Source organism: Lepisosteus platostomus, chromosome 12 (genome assembly GCF_059453375.1).
Source record: "Lepisosteus platostomus isolate fLepPlt1 chromosome 12, fLepPlt1.hap1, whole genome shotgun sequence".
NCBI lineage: Eukaryota > Metazoa > Chordata > Actinopteri > Semionotiformes > Lepisosteidae > Lepisosteus > Lepisosteus platostomus.
In genome coordinates this window covers 8,131,555-8,150,273 of record NC_142622.1, presented here as the reverse complement: position 1 = coordinate 8,150,273, position 18,719 = coordinate 8,131,555, and the positions used below count along the sequence as shown (strand labels likewise).

Genomic DNA, 18,719 nt, shown 5'->3' with positions numbered 1-18,719 from the left:
CTTTCATTTAAATGGGCCATTTCACACGAACATTTGCTTAGGTTTGTCATACTCGTAATTTGCCCCTACTTGACATATGAAAAAAGGAAAGACCGTAATATTCTACTAATAGGTTTGAGACAAGTAACTGGAATTACGATTGAGAAAATGATTTAGTTTTCAGTTTTAGTAATGTAATTTTTTTTTTTGTTCTAGGATCTGAACATTAGAAGGAGTATCGGAAAAACATACATAGCATCAAACTCTGCACATGCTTCGTGTCGTGTCATCTATTGGATGCAGGAATGGCAGCAAGCGATTTCCCAAAACTTAATCTCAGTTAGCACCTGCAGGCTGCAGTGCAGTGCAATCAGGTGGCCATCAATCACTACAAGCGGTAGTTCTGTGGCTGCTAAACACTATCCAGATCATCTGAGCCTCACCTCCCCACTGACTGCTCTGCTAGTCACAATTAACATATCGCTGTTAATTAGTATGTCTTCATCACACCTGCTGATGGCAGCTTCCGTGCACCCTGGACTCATCACTAAAGAGGAGCTGGTCCACTGTGGCCATGTCCACCAGAGGTGTTGCTACAGCGTGCTGATGGAGTGAAGGTGTTGCTCTTTTGAGAAACGGGCAGTTTATTACCTTTGTGTTTTTTTCATTTTAGTTTTCACCTGGCCCGATATTCGGCCTGTGCCTAATTAACTCTCTCGCATATGAGCCCGATTTAGGGTTTCTACAACCGCCAGAGTCATTTGAGCGTGTTGAATAATCAGTTGATCAAAACCCTGACAAAAAACAAACAAACATTTAATCAGTATTAAAAAAAAAATACACTTTAATTTTCTTGAAACATATGTGTGCAAAAGTAGAGAAGTTTCTTTTGATGCTCCGTGTATATAGTTCCTCAGTTCACTTTTGGTATTGTAGTCCATGGTATGGAAGTAAAATGCTGAGTAAGAAAGTATGTTTTTGTGTTGCCCAGCTTAGAGCAGGGCCAGGTGTCCTCTCTCTGGAGTTACTCTGGTATTCAGGAAAGGGCACGCCTGTTTAAAACAAATGTGCCTTACTAATTGTATCAACAGATAATTACCCTAAGAGCCTTTGTGGAAAGATTTACCAAAGGTGTTCACTGGAAGTCAGCCCTGATAAAAGGTCTTGTGGTTCTACAGCTGTGGTTTGGAGTTCAGTTTGACATTCCAGGCATATGAATCCACCTGCCCAACCCAGGATTAAGTACTGTACATACTGTACAACGTGTATATTCCAACTTGGTTGCACTAGCACCCATTCACAGAAAATTTGGGAGTGCTCTAGAGACTTAACGGTAAAGTAAAAGTAGAATCATCTTGGGGAGCAGTGGTTAACATTTCTACCTTGCAGTGCTGGGGCCCTGTGGGTTCAATGTCTAGAGCGCTACCTGTGTGAAGTGTGTCTGTTCTGCATGCGTTTGCATGGGTTTCCTCCCACAGCCCAAAGACATGCTGGGAAGAGAAGATTGGGTGTGTGCATGTTTGTGTCTGTGTGCCTGCCCTGTCCAGGGTGTATCCTGCCTTGCGCCTGTTGCTTGCTAGGATAGGCTCCTGCTCCCTGCAGCTCTGTATTAGATAAAGAAGTTAGAAGAGGGTTGGATAGATAGAATCAGTGTCCTTTATGCTTCTTCCCAATTCTTGCCCTGTTTTCGCTAGTAGAACTTTTACACCCTCACAGCAGGGATGAGAATGATGTGTGTTGCCTGAAAATATGCAATTTCCAGACTTGGATTTTCTTGCCCTTTTCCCCAAAGCTCCAGCAAGAGATCTAGTTCATGAGTTAGAGCTCTGCTAAAAAAAGACTTCACATCATTTCTATCTTTGTCTAACTGTTTTATAGGAAAATCGTTGTTGCTCTCGAATCAGTCCAGAGAAGAGCAACTACATGCATTCGTGGGTCTAAGAGCTTATACAAAAAAAAAATACAAACCTTTTTAGTCCCAAATGGAGGATGCTATACGAGGACTCGATGCAAAATATTCTTACTATAATACTAGAAACGCCGTTTTCTCCTTGTTTGTAGATGCCAGGACACATGGGTTGGTCTCTGTTTAGTTGCTGCAATGACCAGTCCAAACAGTTTAGATGCCCTGTTTAAAGGGCCCCACGCGAATTATTTCATTGTAATTCTGGGAACCCAAGAATGAAATGTGATTATGCGGCTTTTGCTTGTGGAGTTATCCCATGCTATTCTTAGCTCGCAAGCATTTTTCTTGAGCATGATCCCGCAGATTGGCGGCTCCCTGATCAATAGCCATTTCATTATCCCTGGTCTCCAGTTAACCCTTTATGGCCTGGTGGGACTTGGAAGCTCTGCCAGGAAAAAAAGGAAAATGAGCCCCGAATCTGGCTGCCTTCTCTGCCGAGTGTTTTGACTGGCAAACGCAAGCCAAGTAATTAGAAGAGAGGAGTCGTTATCAGAGTACTGTAGCACTTGACTGAATTAAAGAAAGTTTTTATGTGAATGACATTCATTTCACTATATATGACAAAAACTGCTGGTGCCGCTGGATTTTTTTTAAACATCTGAAAATGATTTTTTTGGGGCATATTTTCGCTCTAAAAGGATTAGACAGCTCAGCCCTGATAGAGGTTATTCCTAACCTTAGGACACATGTGAGCATGAAAGTTCTAGTTAAAAAAATGTAGTAATCGCAGTATCCACTGCTTTAACAACAAAACAACACCAAGACGTGACTGACAACATGACTGAAGATAATGACTTCTGTTTCTTCACATTCCCCAAGATGAAGGTTCTTACTGCTGGGCTTCTATTCTGTTCAGGAAGGTTAAAAGCTGCTCTCGGTTAAAAATGTGACAAGGTGTTTACTATACATTGCTAAACACGATGAAAACCTGACCACACAATTTTCGATATTGATGCATATGACAAGTTTCTTAATCTGTATGCTCCATTTCGTATATCTCCTAAAAAATAAGACTGTATGATCTTCCCTGCCAGTGGTAACCAGCAAAGAGTACAGTGGATTTGTGTTTTGAAATTGAAGGTTCTTATCTTTGGATTTTAAATAAAATCTGTTCTTCAGGGTGCTTTTTATTGGTCAGGAAAAGCATCAAATGGGATGATTTTTATTTTACCTGGGAATTGTGTTTTTAAAAGAATATTTAAAAAATATAAAGATTAATTATAAAAAAAATGAATCCAAAAGCTTTCAGTCAATGCTGGCTAATGCACCAGGTTTATGGACATTATGATGGTGAGGATGTGTCCTTAGAGAAAAGATGGGAACAGAATGGGAAAGGTTTGTTTTTTAATAATGATATCCTATTAATCAAATCCAGAAAAATAATACTGAAAAAGCTAGATGCTACACTCTGTAGCTTTGCAGATTCTTATTTAGAGAAACAATAACCACATTCACTCTGAGCACGTTTTCAATCTGGCGTGCTATAGTCACTCATTTCCTTTGTTGGGGTATGATATGTGAAATGCTAATATAAATATTATATTTATTGTCTGTATTTAGTCAAACACCCCCAGTGAATATGGATAAAGAAAAATAAATAGATCACCTGCAATGTGTAATGTTAATTACAGTACCTACTGTTGATATATAGGATGCAAAAGCATACAGTTATATGTAAATGTTAATATCAGTCATGTCTCAAATGCCATTGAAACAGCTGGAGAAAACGTCCTGTCCTGGGGAGAAAGAAAATATCTGGAGCTTGTACAAATGAATCTTGTCCCCACTCCCCAGTGCTCTAGAACACAGCATCACAATATTGTGCATCTCTCTCCATTGCACAGGTATTACAGTAGTGAGTGGTGATTCACACACAGGATGCGCTTTTTTAACTACAAATTGGCTCTACTATTGGTGACTAAACACTGCAATTAAAAAGAAGATGGGAGCAACAAAAGACTAGTTTGTTACCCATGATGTGCGTTCGGGTCCTCAAGAAACGTCCCTCTTTTCTTTAAGTCTGTGTGTGCGAAATGGACACCCGTGCGAGTCCGCGGCTGTTTCTGCGACTGATGGGAAGGTGTGTGTGTGTCTGTGCCCGGCCTGCAGGTCATCGAGTCGCTGGGCATCATGATCTACAAGGCGCTGGACTACGGGCTGAAAGCGAATGAAGAGCGCGAGCTGAGCCCCACCCTGGAGGAGCTGATCGATCGCATGACCAACATGGCGGAGCAGGAGCCCGATGGCTGTCCGGACGAGGGCTACGAGGCCACCGAGGAGGAAGATGAGGCCGAGGAGGATGCCGGCACCGTGCCCAGCCTCCGGGGCTACAGGGATGTCATCAAGGTAAGGCTTCAGACCTCCACATGCCCGACAGCTGGGCACGCTCCCGCAGTCTGGATTGACAATGTTGAAATGTGTCCAGATACAGGTACTGGTTCAGCACTGGAGAAAAGCATTTCACTGACGTATATTGTACATGTGTAAATACAATGGGGAATAACACACTTCATCTGAAAAGCAATTTCACACATCTCCCTAACTTCATTTAAAACCGTAACCTCCTTTCGCAGACAGTTTGCAACTGCATCCGATTACTTTCCAAAAGGAACTTTCCCCAATACTGTTGATAAGTTTAGAAATTGGATTCTTAGATGCAGTTTAAATGTTGCAAATGAGACAAACTTATTAATTCCATCTGGCTTGATTTGTTTTTGCAAATAGCTCAAGGATACATTAAGCTACAGTCTCCTTTTAAAAGGGTTGTGAGTAGAAAACTGTTCAGCCACGTTGGAACAGAGCAAAGTTTCTCAATTGGATTTATAAGGGCTTGGTATCTCAGAGTCTTTTGTTTTTCTGTCCTCTGTGCTTAAAAATATATTTTTCTGTCCAAAGTAAAAGCAGTTTCTGAAAATTGCTCATGTATAGCGCATTTCTAAGTAAACCGAGTTCCAGAAATGAGTGACTTCTCCACTGAGTTTGGAGACATTGAGAAGTCGACGTGCTGTTGTCTGACATGGCTGACATGACAGTGCTTCTGTTCAGTCAGCACGCTAATGGCATAAATGGCAGTAACTTGAATTTAGTTTTTTGCTTTCCAACACACGTTGTACGTTAGTCACATGCCCAGCTGTCTGGACAAAATGTTCTTACAGAATGAATACAGCAGCCAGCGCTGAAAGACATTGTTCTTGTTTTCTATGTAAGAAATAAGGCTGACGATCTGTTGAGACCCCCCCAGTCTGATCATGCATCTCTCTGCCAATAGCAGTGTTTTCAGAACCGTAGTCGGCCCTTCAAATTGCCGTTTTCACCAGTATGGGACCAGCTTAGAAAATTATCTGTCTGTTTCTTGTAATTTATATCAGCCTTCTACAGCTGGGTATCTTAGGGCAACAGTCTGGGAGAAGTACCTAGCTGAGGGGTACCACAGCAGTGTCTCACCTGGGTTTTGAACCCACAACCTTCCAGTTCTGAGTCCAGAACCCTGACCACTGCACCAGACTGCTGACTTAACTTCAGCTGCGTGTGGCTCTAGTGAGCTTCATTTCCTCCCCTTTCTACTCAGAAATGGACAGCCTGGGTGAAGAATTCAGATTCTTCTGATCAGTTTAGTGTCACCTTAAGGATTTTGCTTATTTTTAATGTACAGATCAGCATTGATTTCAGAGTGGCTGACAATGAACGTGTTGATTTAGTGAATTAGATGAGGCTGCGAGCTGAGATGGGGGGGGAAAACACACTGAATTACAGATTACTGAAGGACATCCAGCAATGAAATGACAGGGCAGTATTGCATAAAGCACACAACAATCAGTGGGGAAGGTCCTATGGCAACATCGCAGATTAGTGAAGATGTCCATATACATTATGCATAGAAAATGAGAAAACTCTGCTGTGCATATTCCATATTCCATGCAGCTTGCTTCCCACTCCGTCGTATGGAATCTGAAGTAAGAATTTGAAGCCTTTACTTCGGATGGCGTTTTCATACAGACTCCATGTGTCAGTCTCAGTCTTTGTAGGTTTCTGCTTTAAGCTTGAAAGGCACGTGAAGCCACTTTGTGTCATATATTCATCTAAAAAACCTGTAATAGAAGTGTGTGTTGGCATAAGAAAAAGAGCCTTTTAGATGCACACTGGCCCTCCAGGACTAGGATGGGACACGCTTGGGTGAGGCTTTTTCGCCCAGACTTGTTTGTGGATCTCGCCGTTGATTTTGGCAAGAGGTCAGTTGAGTCATGGACTCCCAGGTCATTGACAGGCTGTTGTGCTGTAACATCTTGCCAGGCTAGTGATCGCTGGCTGGGAGCCCCCCAAAGGGCAAGCGACTGATCGTGTGCCCACTAAAACCAGCCTCAAACATACTGCTGCCACAAAGCTGTTGTTCTCTTGATAAGCAGGGCGTCTTCGTTCTGCTGTGCTTTTCTCATTTAGATTCCTCCAGACTTGACACTCAACGGGTGGGATCGTCTCCTCACCTGCTCTCGCAGTATTGAGGAGATGTGGTATTAAGGCAACAAAGTCATGCAGGAGTCTTGGTCATCACGGATCAGTTAATCAAACTAACACCAAAAACATTCAATCAATATCTAAAATCCATATCCCTTTCTTAAAAGCCCTACATGCATGTATAGAATGATGGTGGATTTCTCTCGGTGCTAAGAATATAATCAAATACTAAATAGTGGGAAATGCTGCTCATGGTGATGAATATATGAGATCAGGCCAGCATTCTGTTTACAAGAATCTTTTTAAAGGTTTTTATTCTGTGTTTGAGGCCATTTATTCCAATTACGCAACATAAAACGACAGGTCTGATGACGTTTTACAGAGGCACAGTTAATTAAAAAAAAACCTTTACTAATGATAGTCCTTGTGAATTAAAATTCAAAATATGCAGAATTTTACTGAGGGACCAGTACCGGTATGTAGGCATGGCCATGGATTGGGGAAAGAGCACAGTGGACAACACTTGCTAGTTTGAACAAGGACACAGGTGAAAACTGGAAAATAGGAGGTTTTTGTCTGAATATTTTTGATTTTGTAGACCTTTTGGGAATGTGTTGTATGGAATGCTATCCATTTGTCAAAATACTGAGGATTCTACTTAATTGTTTTCTAATCAAGTTCAATTCACGGGGAACCATAGTGGGTTAACTTATGGAGCATGTTAAGTTTGATTTCCCAGAACAAATGAGGATAATGCTAGTTTATCTGATTTTCAGACTGAATTGCCTGGTGCAATCCTACACTGCAGTGTTTGTGGGCTTTAGTATGGAAAAACACACTGTAAATAATGAGGGAAGAAGCTTAAATGTATGCCAATGTAATGTGACATGATTATGTAACTTCATTTTTTCTTTGTTAAGGAATTTTGTGGGCTGCAGTCTAGTTTTTTTTAAAAAGGTGTAAATGTTTGCAGCTCATTATTGTGGTTTTCCTAGGTCGTGCCTCAGAGTTCTCGGGCACAAGAAATATGTAAGAAGCTTAGAAAGAATTAAAAATAGCAGCTTTGAACATGCAAACATACAGCACAGGCAGCTTAGAAAAACTCCTTGTGTGGGGTGTTGAAAAATTGATATACATAGCGATATCAGAATGTGTTTGATAGGGACAATATTCCTAACAACTAATTAAAGTGACTGCTGAAAAGAGTGGATTTGTTTAAACAATCAAGATTTCCCTTTAATGAGACAAGCAAAGTAAAATTCCCACCCTCAAAACAAATCAGGAAAACTTTATCAAAACTAGATTTAAAGTGATTATTTCTTTGGCAGAAAATATGTACTGTGCGTGGGCATGTGCCGTTCATGTAGAAAGATTAATAGTAGAAAAAACAAAGCATACCTCCCTACATATTAGTTATATTGTACATACATTTTAAAATTCTTGTTTCCATAATAAAACTGTGCAACTTACCTTAATTAGACTTCATTCTCTTTATCACAAACTCGTTGTCTGAAAGACAGTGGGACAGTTTATTAAAAAAAGAGACAGTTTTTCTCTTGGTCTACGGTAGCTGCACAGTATTGTCAGCTGCTGTAAAGCACTCTGTGGCAAGCTAATGGGAAGGGCTTTGTGGCAAACAAATGGTTGATGATCTTTATTGTTCCATGTCTTGGTGGGAAATATTTATGGTCATATGGGGTGCCCTACTCCCCACCTCGCAACCTTTGCTCGCCTAATTCTGGTCTCCTAACTGTCCCCCAAGCCCGTCTACATTGTATGGGTGACAGGGCCTTCTCCTGTTATGCCCCCAAACTCTGGAACTCTCTGCCCAAGGATATCAGAGAGTCACTTTCTCTAAACTCCTTCAAATCCAGACTCAAAACCTTCTTCTTTAGACAAGCCTTAACTTAACTGTTTCAATTATTTACCCCTCTGCTCCTACTATGCTCAGTACCACCATCCACGGTCTCCTCTGTGTATTGTAATTGTTTTGTCTTGTGTATTCTTTTTATTGTTGTTGTCATTCTGTAAAGAGCTTTGAGAAGCCACCTTTAAAGGCCCTATATAAAATAGTTTATTATTATAATTTTATTATTATAGATTATTTTGTGTTTGACTCTAAATTTATTTATTTTTGCTCTCTGTACACTTCTCTTGAGCTGACAGCACGTCTCCTGTAGCCTTTGAAGAGCGAAATGATGGCTGGGAGAGAATTCATGCTTAATTCCTTACTTTTCCCAAGGGAACATGGCAGGCAAGCCACCTGCTCCTTAGAAGATGAAATATATGGTCAGTTTATCCACAGGGAGAATTGACGTCTAGAAGAGACTTGTGTGGTTTCTTTAACGGTACTGTGAGGTGTAACTGAGGTTTTTTCTTTATTTAATGGGCATTAATATTCATATCTATGAAACATAAAGTACTACATACAAGCATTCACTTGAACAAGGTCTAGTCTGTGCATGCTTTTCCACAGCTCAGTGGCTAAAATTCTCTGGCTCCAGGTAATATTTTTCACATAGTCCATGCACACCCATGTTAAAATAATGTAATTTACTGCGTATTGGACTCGAAAATTGCACTATTCATGTTTTTTTAAAGCAATGCATCGAAATGGTTTTCTATTCGTTTTGATTATTTATAGTGTCCTCCAGATTTAGATCTGAGTTTCAGATTGGCAAATGTCTCACTTAAAAACTCTAATTATAGTAATGTTACACTGTAAACATATTGGCATTGCACAGAGTAAAACATATTAGCATAATTTAATTCCAGAACAAAATTTACTCATACCTCTAAATATTCCTTTTGCTAAAATTCAACTGAAATTAATCTACAGTAACATGATCTTTGCAAGTGCAATGGAAGCCTCTGGCAGTAAATAGAGACTTTTGAAAGTTTACTCTTTGCCTTGGATATGAAAGGAATAAATAAACAGGAAGTGTACTATACAAACTATAGTTTTCTGGATATGAAGTCATATTTGGCATAATGCGCAATGCTGTTAAGTTTGCGATATAACATTTTACAATTTTTTCTAGCAAGAAACATCTCCCAATCTGTAAGCCTTACTGTTTTTTTTTAATCAGAGCTGTTTATTAAGTTGAATTAGCTTTATTGCGTGATCAGGTCTGTGTTTCTGATTAATTTAAAAAGCCTAAGGTAGTACATTTCACCTTTTTAGCATGAAATTAATTTTAAATTCAGTTTTATTGAAGACCGTCAATAGTGTAATATATTCTCAAAGAATCCATCTTTTCGATTTTAAGGAAAGTCTGGGGGTTTGAACATATGTTACCTGGAGAACTAGTACTGATTTAATGTTTTAATTACCTTGTAACAAATCACCATTATTAACAAGGGAAACTATTACTTAGCTATAGTACTTGATGATCAAATGTCCACAAGAGACCAGTGTAGCTTCTGAACAGCAGGTGAAGTGAAGAAAGGTTTTGCTTTTTACTTTCCCTTTTGTTCTGGCCTCTATGGATATTTTCACATTTCAGGTTATCGCTAACATTGTTTCGAGAGGGAGGACAGATGGAGGAATTCATCGGGCAGTTTCTCTGTAGTGTTTACTTTCTTGTTTCATCTACAGTATGCTGTGGTTCGCTAAACTGTTAAAAGCGGTTAATCTTTGCTCTAATTGACCTGTTGAGTGGGGGAAACCAGACAGTCGCAGCGATTTTCTTCAGCCTATGCCGAGTTTTGTTGAGGAAAATGGGGGGAGAAAGTCCGCCTTCGTTTTGGAATGTCATGGAAACGAGGCTGATGGTGATCGATGTGGAAGGAGTGACATGAGCAAGAATAAGGGATACTAAATTTTCACGATAACATTGAGTTCCTCTTTCACGTATGTGTAACGCATGACCTGTTTCTCAAAAACAAAATATGCTGACCCAGGAACAATTCCCTCAAAGGCAGGAGAGACCATGTCAAAAATGTCAGCAGACTGGTTTAATCCATTGTTCTTGTGAACCTCCAGCTGCTTTCTCTGGAACTTGCAAAACATCACAGCTTCACAGAAGGCCCAGCACAGTGATTGTCACAGGGAGTCGGAGCTCTGAGCTGGTTTTTATAATTTATGATTGTTATTATTCCTTTTTTATGGGAATCGGATAAAGGGAACTTTTCCATTTCTATAATTTTGCTTTAAAGTATAGGGAGTCCTTATTAGATTCACTTGAAAAAAAACAAACATTTTTTGTGATGGTTAAACCCTAAAGTGATCCTAGTCAAGCCTGTGTTTTTCTTTAACTGACATCATGTAACTACATAGAGTGTCTATGTCCAGTACATGAGCAAAAAATAGTCTGTAGTGGTCTACACCTGCCAAAGACGCTGATGAGATTGGGTTGTGGCCTTTCGGAGGCCTCTCATAACTTTACTCACTCAAGTGTATTTGTTTTGGAAACATGTTTCTTCTCATCCAATGCTCTAATCAAGATAATTCCTTGCTTTCTTCAAGCAGTTTTGCTGAATGAGAACTTGACCTCTCACCGGGGCAGAAACTGGTTTAATGTGATGGTCTCACTGTAGCTCAAAGCATGTTGGCCTTAAATTGGGATGTCCTCACCTGAATCCCTTCCAGACCCGGTGATGGATGATATATATAAGATGCAGAAACCTCGCAGTAGCAGTGGTAGCTCCATTGTGAAGATTTCGGGTTTGGAGGCGAGGCCATAATGGCTCCAAATGAAGGGTAAAAGCCAGTCACAGTCTCTCCAGCTGTTACAGTGAATGAAATTGAAGATATCCCTGCATCCTGTGAAATATCCCCCCCACTGCTGTTTGCGTCCCTTTTCAAGAACAAGCTGCCGATCGTGTGATCTTGTCCTCCTCTCCTGACAGCTGTGCTCCAGCCACCTGCCGAGCTCCTCGGACGCCCCCAGTCACTACCAGGCTGTGTGCCGCGCCCTGTACGCCGAGACCAAGGAGCTCAGGACCTTCCTGGAGAAAATCAAGAGTGCGAAAGAGGTAAACCGGGAGCCCTGCTGTCAGCTTACTGTCCACATGGCAAGAATCTGGAGCACAAATATCTCTGAGGTTGCATTTGATATATATATATATATCCCCTTTACGGGCTGTTTTTGCCCTTCTTTGCACATTCTCTAAAGCGTGAGAGGTGTGGCCTGGTAAGGGCTCGTCTCGGACTGGTGCGTGCTCATTGGACACCGCTCGCTCGTTGCCAGTTCTTCCTTGTTGATTGGTTTTGGAGCCCCTGTGTTAAAGGCCGCCCCTTTTAATATAGCTCCCTTCGCATCACTCCTCTCCCTTGCGTGTAGGGGAGCTATATTAAAAGGGGAGCTATATTTAGCAGCTCCTAAAACTCGGTGTTGGGTGGTAGGCGGGACTTTTCTTCTAGAGCAAATGTTTGATCTTCCTTAGTGAATTACTAATTGACTAAGTGAGTTGGGTAAACATAGCTTGTTGCAATCCCTCTGCAATTAAATACGCCAAAGTTGCCTGTAAACCCCCCCCTGACACGACGATGGGCAGAGGCAGCAAAATTCTAATTGGATACTGTACTTGCTAAAGATTGTTTTCATTAGGGGAAATGCCTGTTTTTAATTTCCAGTGTTGTGCTCAGCGTGGGAAAATTGCTGCTCTCACTTAATAATATTCAAAAGAATGTACAGTCCTGTTGTCTGAATGGTTTCAATGGGACTTTGCCTAATTTACCTGAAAACTACTCTGCTTGGTAATGCTTTCCTTTGGGCCTCTGCCTCAGGTTTTACTTGTGTCCAAAACCTTCTGCTCCGATACTGTTGCTTTTTTAACTCTCATATTGGAGGCTATGCTTCTGTGCACATCTTTAATTTTTTGGTAAAAATTAAGTTTTAAAATGTTCATCAGTTCATCAATTGAATAGTTTTTATTTTAGCTACTTTTATACTGCATGAGTACTCTTTCCCTTAAAAGAAAAGTGCCTGTACATACAGACAGTTGAAAATGTATTTAGCTTCATACTGTATATGATATACCATATACAGTACACATTTCAGTGAAGATTTTGTTCCATGAACAAGTAAATAAAGCCAGTGGTTTGGAAAATAAAAATTAGCGATCAGTCTGGGGCAGTTCTCTCGATCTGCTTTATTTAAACAAATCTGAATTCCACTGAATGTCAGAGTTATAGTCGGCGATCAGGTATCGGAGCCTGTAGCAGTCGTAGGTCAATGTTCAGAGAAGGGCAAGCATGTGATAACCAGAAGTGCAAGCACGCGGAAGGTTTTGATGCGGGCTAGCATTTGCAGTACGTGCAGGAGACATGTGACCCTTTGGGTGGTGTTGAAGCACTGGGGGCCAGTGAAAGTGAAGCAGGCAGCCACACTCTTGTGGGAGTCGGCCTCCTGCCCGGCTTCCTTGTGTTCCTCCTGTTTCTGTTTCTGCGACCGTCCCACTGAACACACGTGCTGCCCTCCTCAAGCCTGGCACAGGGGCCTCTTCGTGTCAGAGCTGCTTCTTCACTCCCCGCGGGCCTGTTTGGCCTCCCTCCCTCCCGGGAGGCCTACATCCGCGTCACGTGACCCGGATTTCTCAAAGGAAGCTGTTACTGACCGAGGCGGGGGGGGAGAAGAAGGCCAAAATCTTACCAATATCGTCTTTTCTTTCTGGTATCAAGAAAACGGGTTGCTATAAAATGCTTGCAAGTCCAATTAGGGGAAAAAAACGTGTTCAGTTTATACACATTGGGAGATACTTACCACAGGGGATTCTACAGAAACAACGATGGACTGAACCAGTGTATTTCATAGGTGCAGTGGAATCGGATACCAAAAATATAATAGCACGCTGTAGCAATAAGTTAGATTGCCTTTGTGTCACTATTATGAGGGGGAGGGGGGGGAAGAAAAAATGAAAACAACCAATGTACCAATGACTTCAAGACTGACTGTACCACATACCAGACAACGGATGGGAAAGACTAAGGTATAACAATACCTTAATTGAAATTACCATCAACCGTTTCCTGAACAAACGTCTGAGAAAAACAAACCCTCACAAACGCCGTTGGTCTATTGCATAAACTGGCTGAGCTGAGACACAGTAGACCGTAATAGTTTCAAATCCAAAGGTGAGGACATGTGCTTTTATTCCCTATCAGTCTTGAGTAATATGGGCAGTGAGTATAAGCGCTTGAGTCTTTCTTGGTCACACATGCACAATTAAAGAGGTATGCACCACTGGATGCGATCTGTGGGTCTGGAAGTGTGTGTACTGACCGCACACGATTGGGATTGTAGTGGGTAACAGCAGTTATTGCAGTTCTAACAGCTTTTCTTTCTTTTTGAGAGAATTCACCTATTGCACACTGTTTCTTCAGTCCTCTACTGGCTAAAACGTAGCCGGCAAAACAAAATTACACCCTTTTTATTGATACAGGAAGACCTTTAGAAAATGGATATCAGATTTAACCTCTTTAATTTTTTTTATATGTTCAGAATATTAAAAATAGTATCCCTGCAGTGCACATAAGAAAATATAGAACTTCAAGGAACACAACAGGGCTTTTAAAATGGTGACAAGTATGTTAGAATTTTTTGGGTATCAATATTACTTCACCACAGAGAAAAGCATTTCTGCTGCGGTATGTAGTGAAGGGATCCTCTGCATGACAGGGTTGTGGAGAGCGCGCAGACCCAGGGGGCTAATCCCCAGACAGATGGAGGGTCCGCCGGTCACTGACCTACATCCATGCAGCGGTGCTCAGCTGGTCGTGTCCTCCGCACACGGACCAGGTGAAGCAGAGCTCACACTTGTGTGGATAAAAAGAACAGCTTGGGCTGTGCCTCCCCAAAAACTGCCCTCTCGTTACAGTACGTCGAGGCGCCTACATTGACAGTGTCTGCTTTTCCTCTCCTCCAGTAGCACAACACTCATGCTGGCTGTATGTTGAAACATCCAGATCCAGCCTGTATGGAGCATTACAGCAGCCATGCAAGTGACCCACAGAGATTAAACATTAAAATGGAAAATAATAATAATAATCCCTTACACTCACATATGGCTTTTCTGGACACTCCACTCATTTTTTGTTTTTCGGGAAGTCATGGAGGTTTACAGGTTTGCTCAGCAGAAGTGCCTCCCGAACCTCTGTGAAAAACTGCATTTGAACCACAGTACTTGGCCTGTTGGTTTTTTTTTTGTTTTGCCTCAACCTAATCTCCTTTAAATCTGGAACATAATATGGATATAGGCTTTTGTAACAATGAATTATATAAGACGATACAAACGGAGCCTTTGCAAACGACTCAAACTAAACCAGAGAGCACATGAAACATTTCTCTTTTGTTTAGCTAACCATGATTTCTCTAACACAACATTTTGTGTATGTATGGACTGGGCTAGGCTGCCGTATTCTCTGCACTGGTTCGTGACAAACCACACCTGCCTGAAGGTTAACTGATCTGGGGCAGCCGGCATCATGCTTCTGATTTCTTGAAATGTGCTTTTAAACGGTAAACGAGAATATTAGCTCTGGGGTCATGTGCAGCAAAATCCTTTTTTTTGGGGAAATGTAACAGGACCTTTCAATCAACAACTGAAAAGATGAAGGGGTTCTTGCAGATCAGAGACTCGCAATCAGACGAAACAGCACACTGTTTCACTGATGGGAAAACAAGAGACACGTTGTAACATCACTCTAGTGAACAGAATTCAGAAGGGGAAAATGCCAAATAAGATATTTACCTACAGAAGCACAGCACAGTCCAAACGTGGCCTTCGTGCAACAAATGCACGAATGTTTAATTCCTTTTAATTACAGCAGGTTGCTTGCATGGTAGATACAATACTGTATTATAAGCTGGGCGATTATTGGAACCTCTGGTGCTACCAGAGTAATGTTTCTGGGAGGCATAGAGGAAACGAGCAGTGCTACTGATACAAAGTGTTTTTCCTGAAAAATCTAATATTAACAGACAGTTTTAGATTGCAATTTTATTTGCATATATCAATCATAAAAGAAGAATGAGCATTTTCTGAAATGATAACTTGGTGGATGTGTTTCTGCTGTTAAGCCCCATTCACTGTATGCCTTTATCCCCATTAAGTTCCAGCCAAGATGAGGTCAGTTTGCCTAAATCATCCCTGTCGGTGACCTCTAAGCAGATGGTCTGAAAATCCAGTTCATACTGAGAGGAAATATACCACAGTATGCTCTACTGCTGGGCTTGTTCCATTTTCTGCACCTTGGATTTTGTGGCTAGGTAGTACAAAGAATGGCAAAGCATTTTCAATATTTTCTTACCTATACCAGTTTTTAAAAGAAGAACCAGAAAAAAAACACATCCCTTAGAAACTCACTGTGGGGAACTGATCACTGACCCAGCTGGGTCTATAAATAAGTGTGACAAAAGGGAAAAACAATCACCGCCTTTCGGATCGTTTTTTAGGTTCAGAACGATTCTATCCGTTTCTACAGCCTTACACTCAATTTGCCACACAGCAGGTGGGATTTTACTCTCAGCTGGAGAAGAATTTTAATATTCTATTACCTATTACAGAGATTATTCTGAACATGAAAATCGAATTTGAGAATTAAGATATTTTATTACTCTTCAGAAGGTCAGACATTTCAGATGAAGAATTTCTGAAGCACAGTGGTGTTCTGTTATGGTGTATGAAGAAGCACGTCATATCCCCTCTTCCAATACAACATAACTGCACTCTACACATCGGTCTGGACTGTAATTGGGCTATTGTTAAGGGGGGGGATAAATTGCGTTTTATAATTGAAAAGGTAAAAAGCTAGTTTTTAATAATGTACCCATTTTTAGAATAATTCCCTGGCTTGTACGGACAGGTTTTTAATCAGCGCAGATCTAGAAGTAAGGGCATTTTTTTTTCAGCTAGCTGACACCCTTTGGTTCCACCATTTCTTGTGTAGCCCTTCAGTCTTCCTCTGTTCTGTCTGGTTCACCCCTCTTTGCGGGATGTGGATCCCCAGGGCCAGCCCTGTGTGGTTGTGTGAGCCTTTAACATTGCCAGCTCTAAACTCATACACACCCCAAGCTAGACTCTCTGTAAGACTGTGCATGTCTGGGTCTGCCAGGAATTCGGGTGGAGAGATGGGGCACTTAGTTATTGGAGTTATAATCTGCTTCCAGACAGACATGCTAATTGACATGAAAACTTGATTTCTGTTCTAGCTGGGGTATAAATTGCATGCTGAGCAAAAGCACCTGAAATAGTATGTAATAAAAGTATGTAATAAATGTAATGATGTAGTATAAAAAAAACTTTTTCACAGCTTCTCCCAAACATTAGCGCTGACATTTCTCAGTGTTGATAAAGGATTGCTTTATTTTTATGACCTTTTTAAGTTCTTCCAGTCATTCTGGCTAGGAAGGGGCAGTAAAAAGCTCATACCTACAGCTCTGCTACAACTAGACTAGCTGGTCCTGTACAGGTGTGGTTTGCCTCGCACCAGAAGAAAAGGGGGTTGTGAAGAGAGATGTACATTTTATTGTTAAATGAAGAGGGTTTTGAATTTCATCAGCTCATTATTGCAGATGTTACTGTTTGCTAAATGGACCGTTTACTTAAACCTTCATCTGGGTAAGTCTTTCCGGCTTATCTGTTGAAGACCCTCAGGAAACCGCATCAAACAGAGACCTCATTGAACTGGCACTTTAAGATATTTATTCGATGGCTTTTTATTCCTCTAAACAAGAATTTGATCCCCATTAGCCATTCTGTTGACTTGCTGCTGGCACCTCTCGATAGGAGGCGCCTGATGGAGCAATTTACCGCTGCCTCTCTCTCCCTCGCATGCAGCGCCAAGAGGGCTCAGCTGCCCACGCTGCTCAGTAAAACGGATTGAAGCAATAGGGCGTCTCGGACCTGCAGGCAGGGTATCGGGAACCCCCCCCCCCCTCCCCTCGAGCTCTGGCGGCCAGAAATCATCCTTTCGGTAACGCCCTGAATTTCTGTCGGTAGAACCTGAGGAAGATGGAGGGGGCGAAAGCAGAGGAGCCCACCAGAGACCTGAACGAGCTGCAGAACGCTGACTGGGTAAGGTGGAACGCCTCCCGTCTCCCGAAAGTAACGGGTACCACCCTTTGGTTCCATCATTCCACCTGTACCGGTACAGCTGCGTTTCCCTGTACCAGTACCGATTCACGGGGCGTCGCTCCCCGAAATCGCTCCCCGTTAATGCGGTTCTGTTCCTCCGTTTCCCGGCGGGTGAGCCGCGCGGACCGCCCGGTGCGGACTCCCGCCGTGTCTGACCGCCGTCGTGCTCGTGTCCGGCAGGCCCGGTTCTGGGTGCAGGTGATGAGGGACCTCCGCCACGGGGTGAAGCTGAAGAAGGTGCAGGAGCGGCAGTACAACCCCCTGCCCATCGAGTTCCAGCTCACGCCGTACGAGATGCTGATGGACGACATCCGGTCCAAGAGATACACGCTGCGCAAGGTGATGGTGAGTGTGCGCACAAGCCGGCGGCGTCGGACAACACGGAGGCCGTCTTCGTTTAGAGCAGGGATTCCCGGTCCTGGCGCTGGTTTTGGTTCCAGCTGAGCCCTTGGTGACACCATCGAGCCCTTCGGCGACTTAATAATAATCGGAATTTGTTTGACCTGTTCGTTTCCAGCTCCTTCAACAGGTGGGAGCTCTAACCGTTTAAGGAGCTGTGTTGTGAGGGAAATAAAATCCCAAACTCAAACTTGTGACGAGAAACAAAATGCAGGTATTCCAAGGAGGCAACTGCTTGGATCAATTCAGGCTGCAATGATCTACGGAAGGCGGGAGGGAATGAAAACCAGCAGGAGAGTGGGTCACCAGGACCAGGATTGGAGAGACGCAAAATTAACTTTAGAAATGGATCCCAAGTCAGCTGTTAATACAGTCATGTCATATATTTATTATGGGTGGAACAAAATACACCCTTGGCTTAGAGGAGTGTGGCTCAGGACATTGGCAGGATTAGGGTTGTGTTACTAAATTGCACTTAACTAACGTCTCTTGTGCAGGATACATTAATAATTACTTTTGTGTCACTCGGTGAATGTGGATGGATGTCTGCCCTTTATGCCTTCTGGCACTTAGGGGCAGCAACATCCTGTTGCCAATTCTGTACCATTTATTTTTTTATGGGACAGGGCTGTAGCCTTGTGCCCAGCCTCCAACATGGAGGACCTGGCGCCCGAGGTGAGACACAAACCCACTACCCTGAGATTATGGTGTCATTTTGTGAATGAAATGTTTCATTTTTAAAACCATTTCGAAATGGCATTCGCATCACTTTACATGAAGGGCTCACCACAATAATGCTTTTCGTCCATCTTCGTTTTTGTCAATGGGTGACTCCTGAAATGAG

The 18,719-nt window shown here is 42.2% G+C and overlaps 1 protein-coding gene across 10 annotated transcripts in view; it reads left to right on the top strand.

Moving 5' to 3' along the window:
• The window catches only part of spire1a (spire-type actin nucleation factor 1a), a 73,092-nt gene that overhangs the window by 27,401 nt on the left and 26,972 nt on the right, over nt 1-18,719 (top strand). For all 10 annotated transcript variants that reach the window (XM_088600727.1, XM_088600729.1, XM_088600730.1 and 7 more), the window contains exons 3-6: nt 4,055-4,291; nt 11,249-11,374; nt 17,342-17,416; nt 17,657-17,821. In XM_088600727.1, the coding sequence (XP_088456853.1) occupies nt 4,055-4,291; nt 11,249-11,374; nt 17,342-17,416; nt 17,657-17,821 (603 nt within the window). The remainder of the gene's footprint in view (nt 1-4,054; nt 4,292-11,248; nt 11,375-17,341; nt 17,417-17,656; nt 17,822-18,719) is intronic.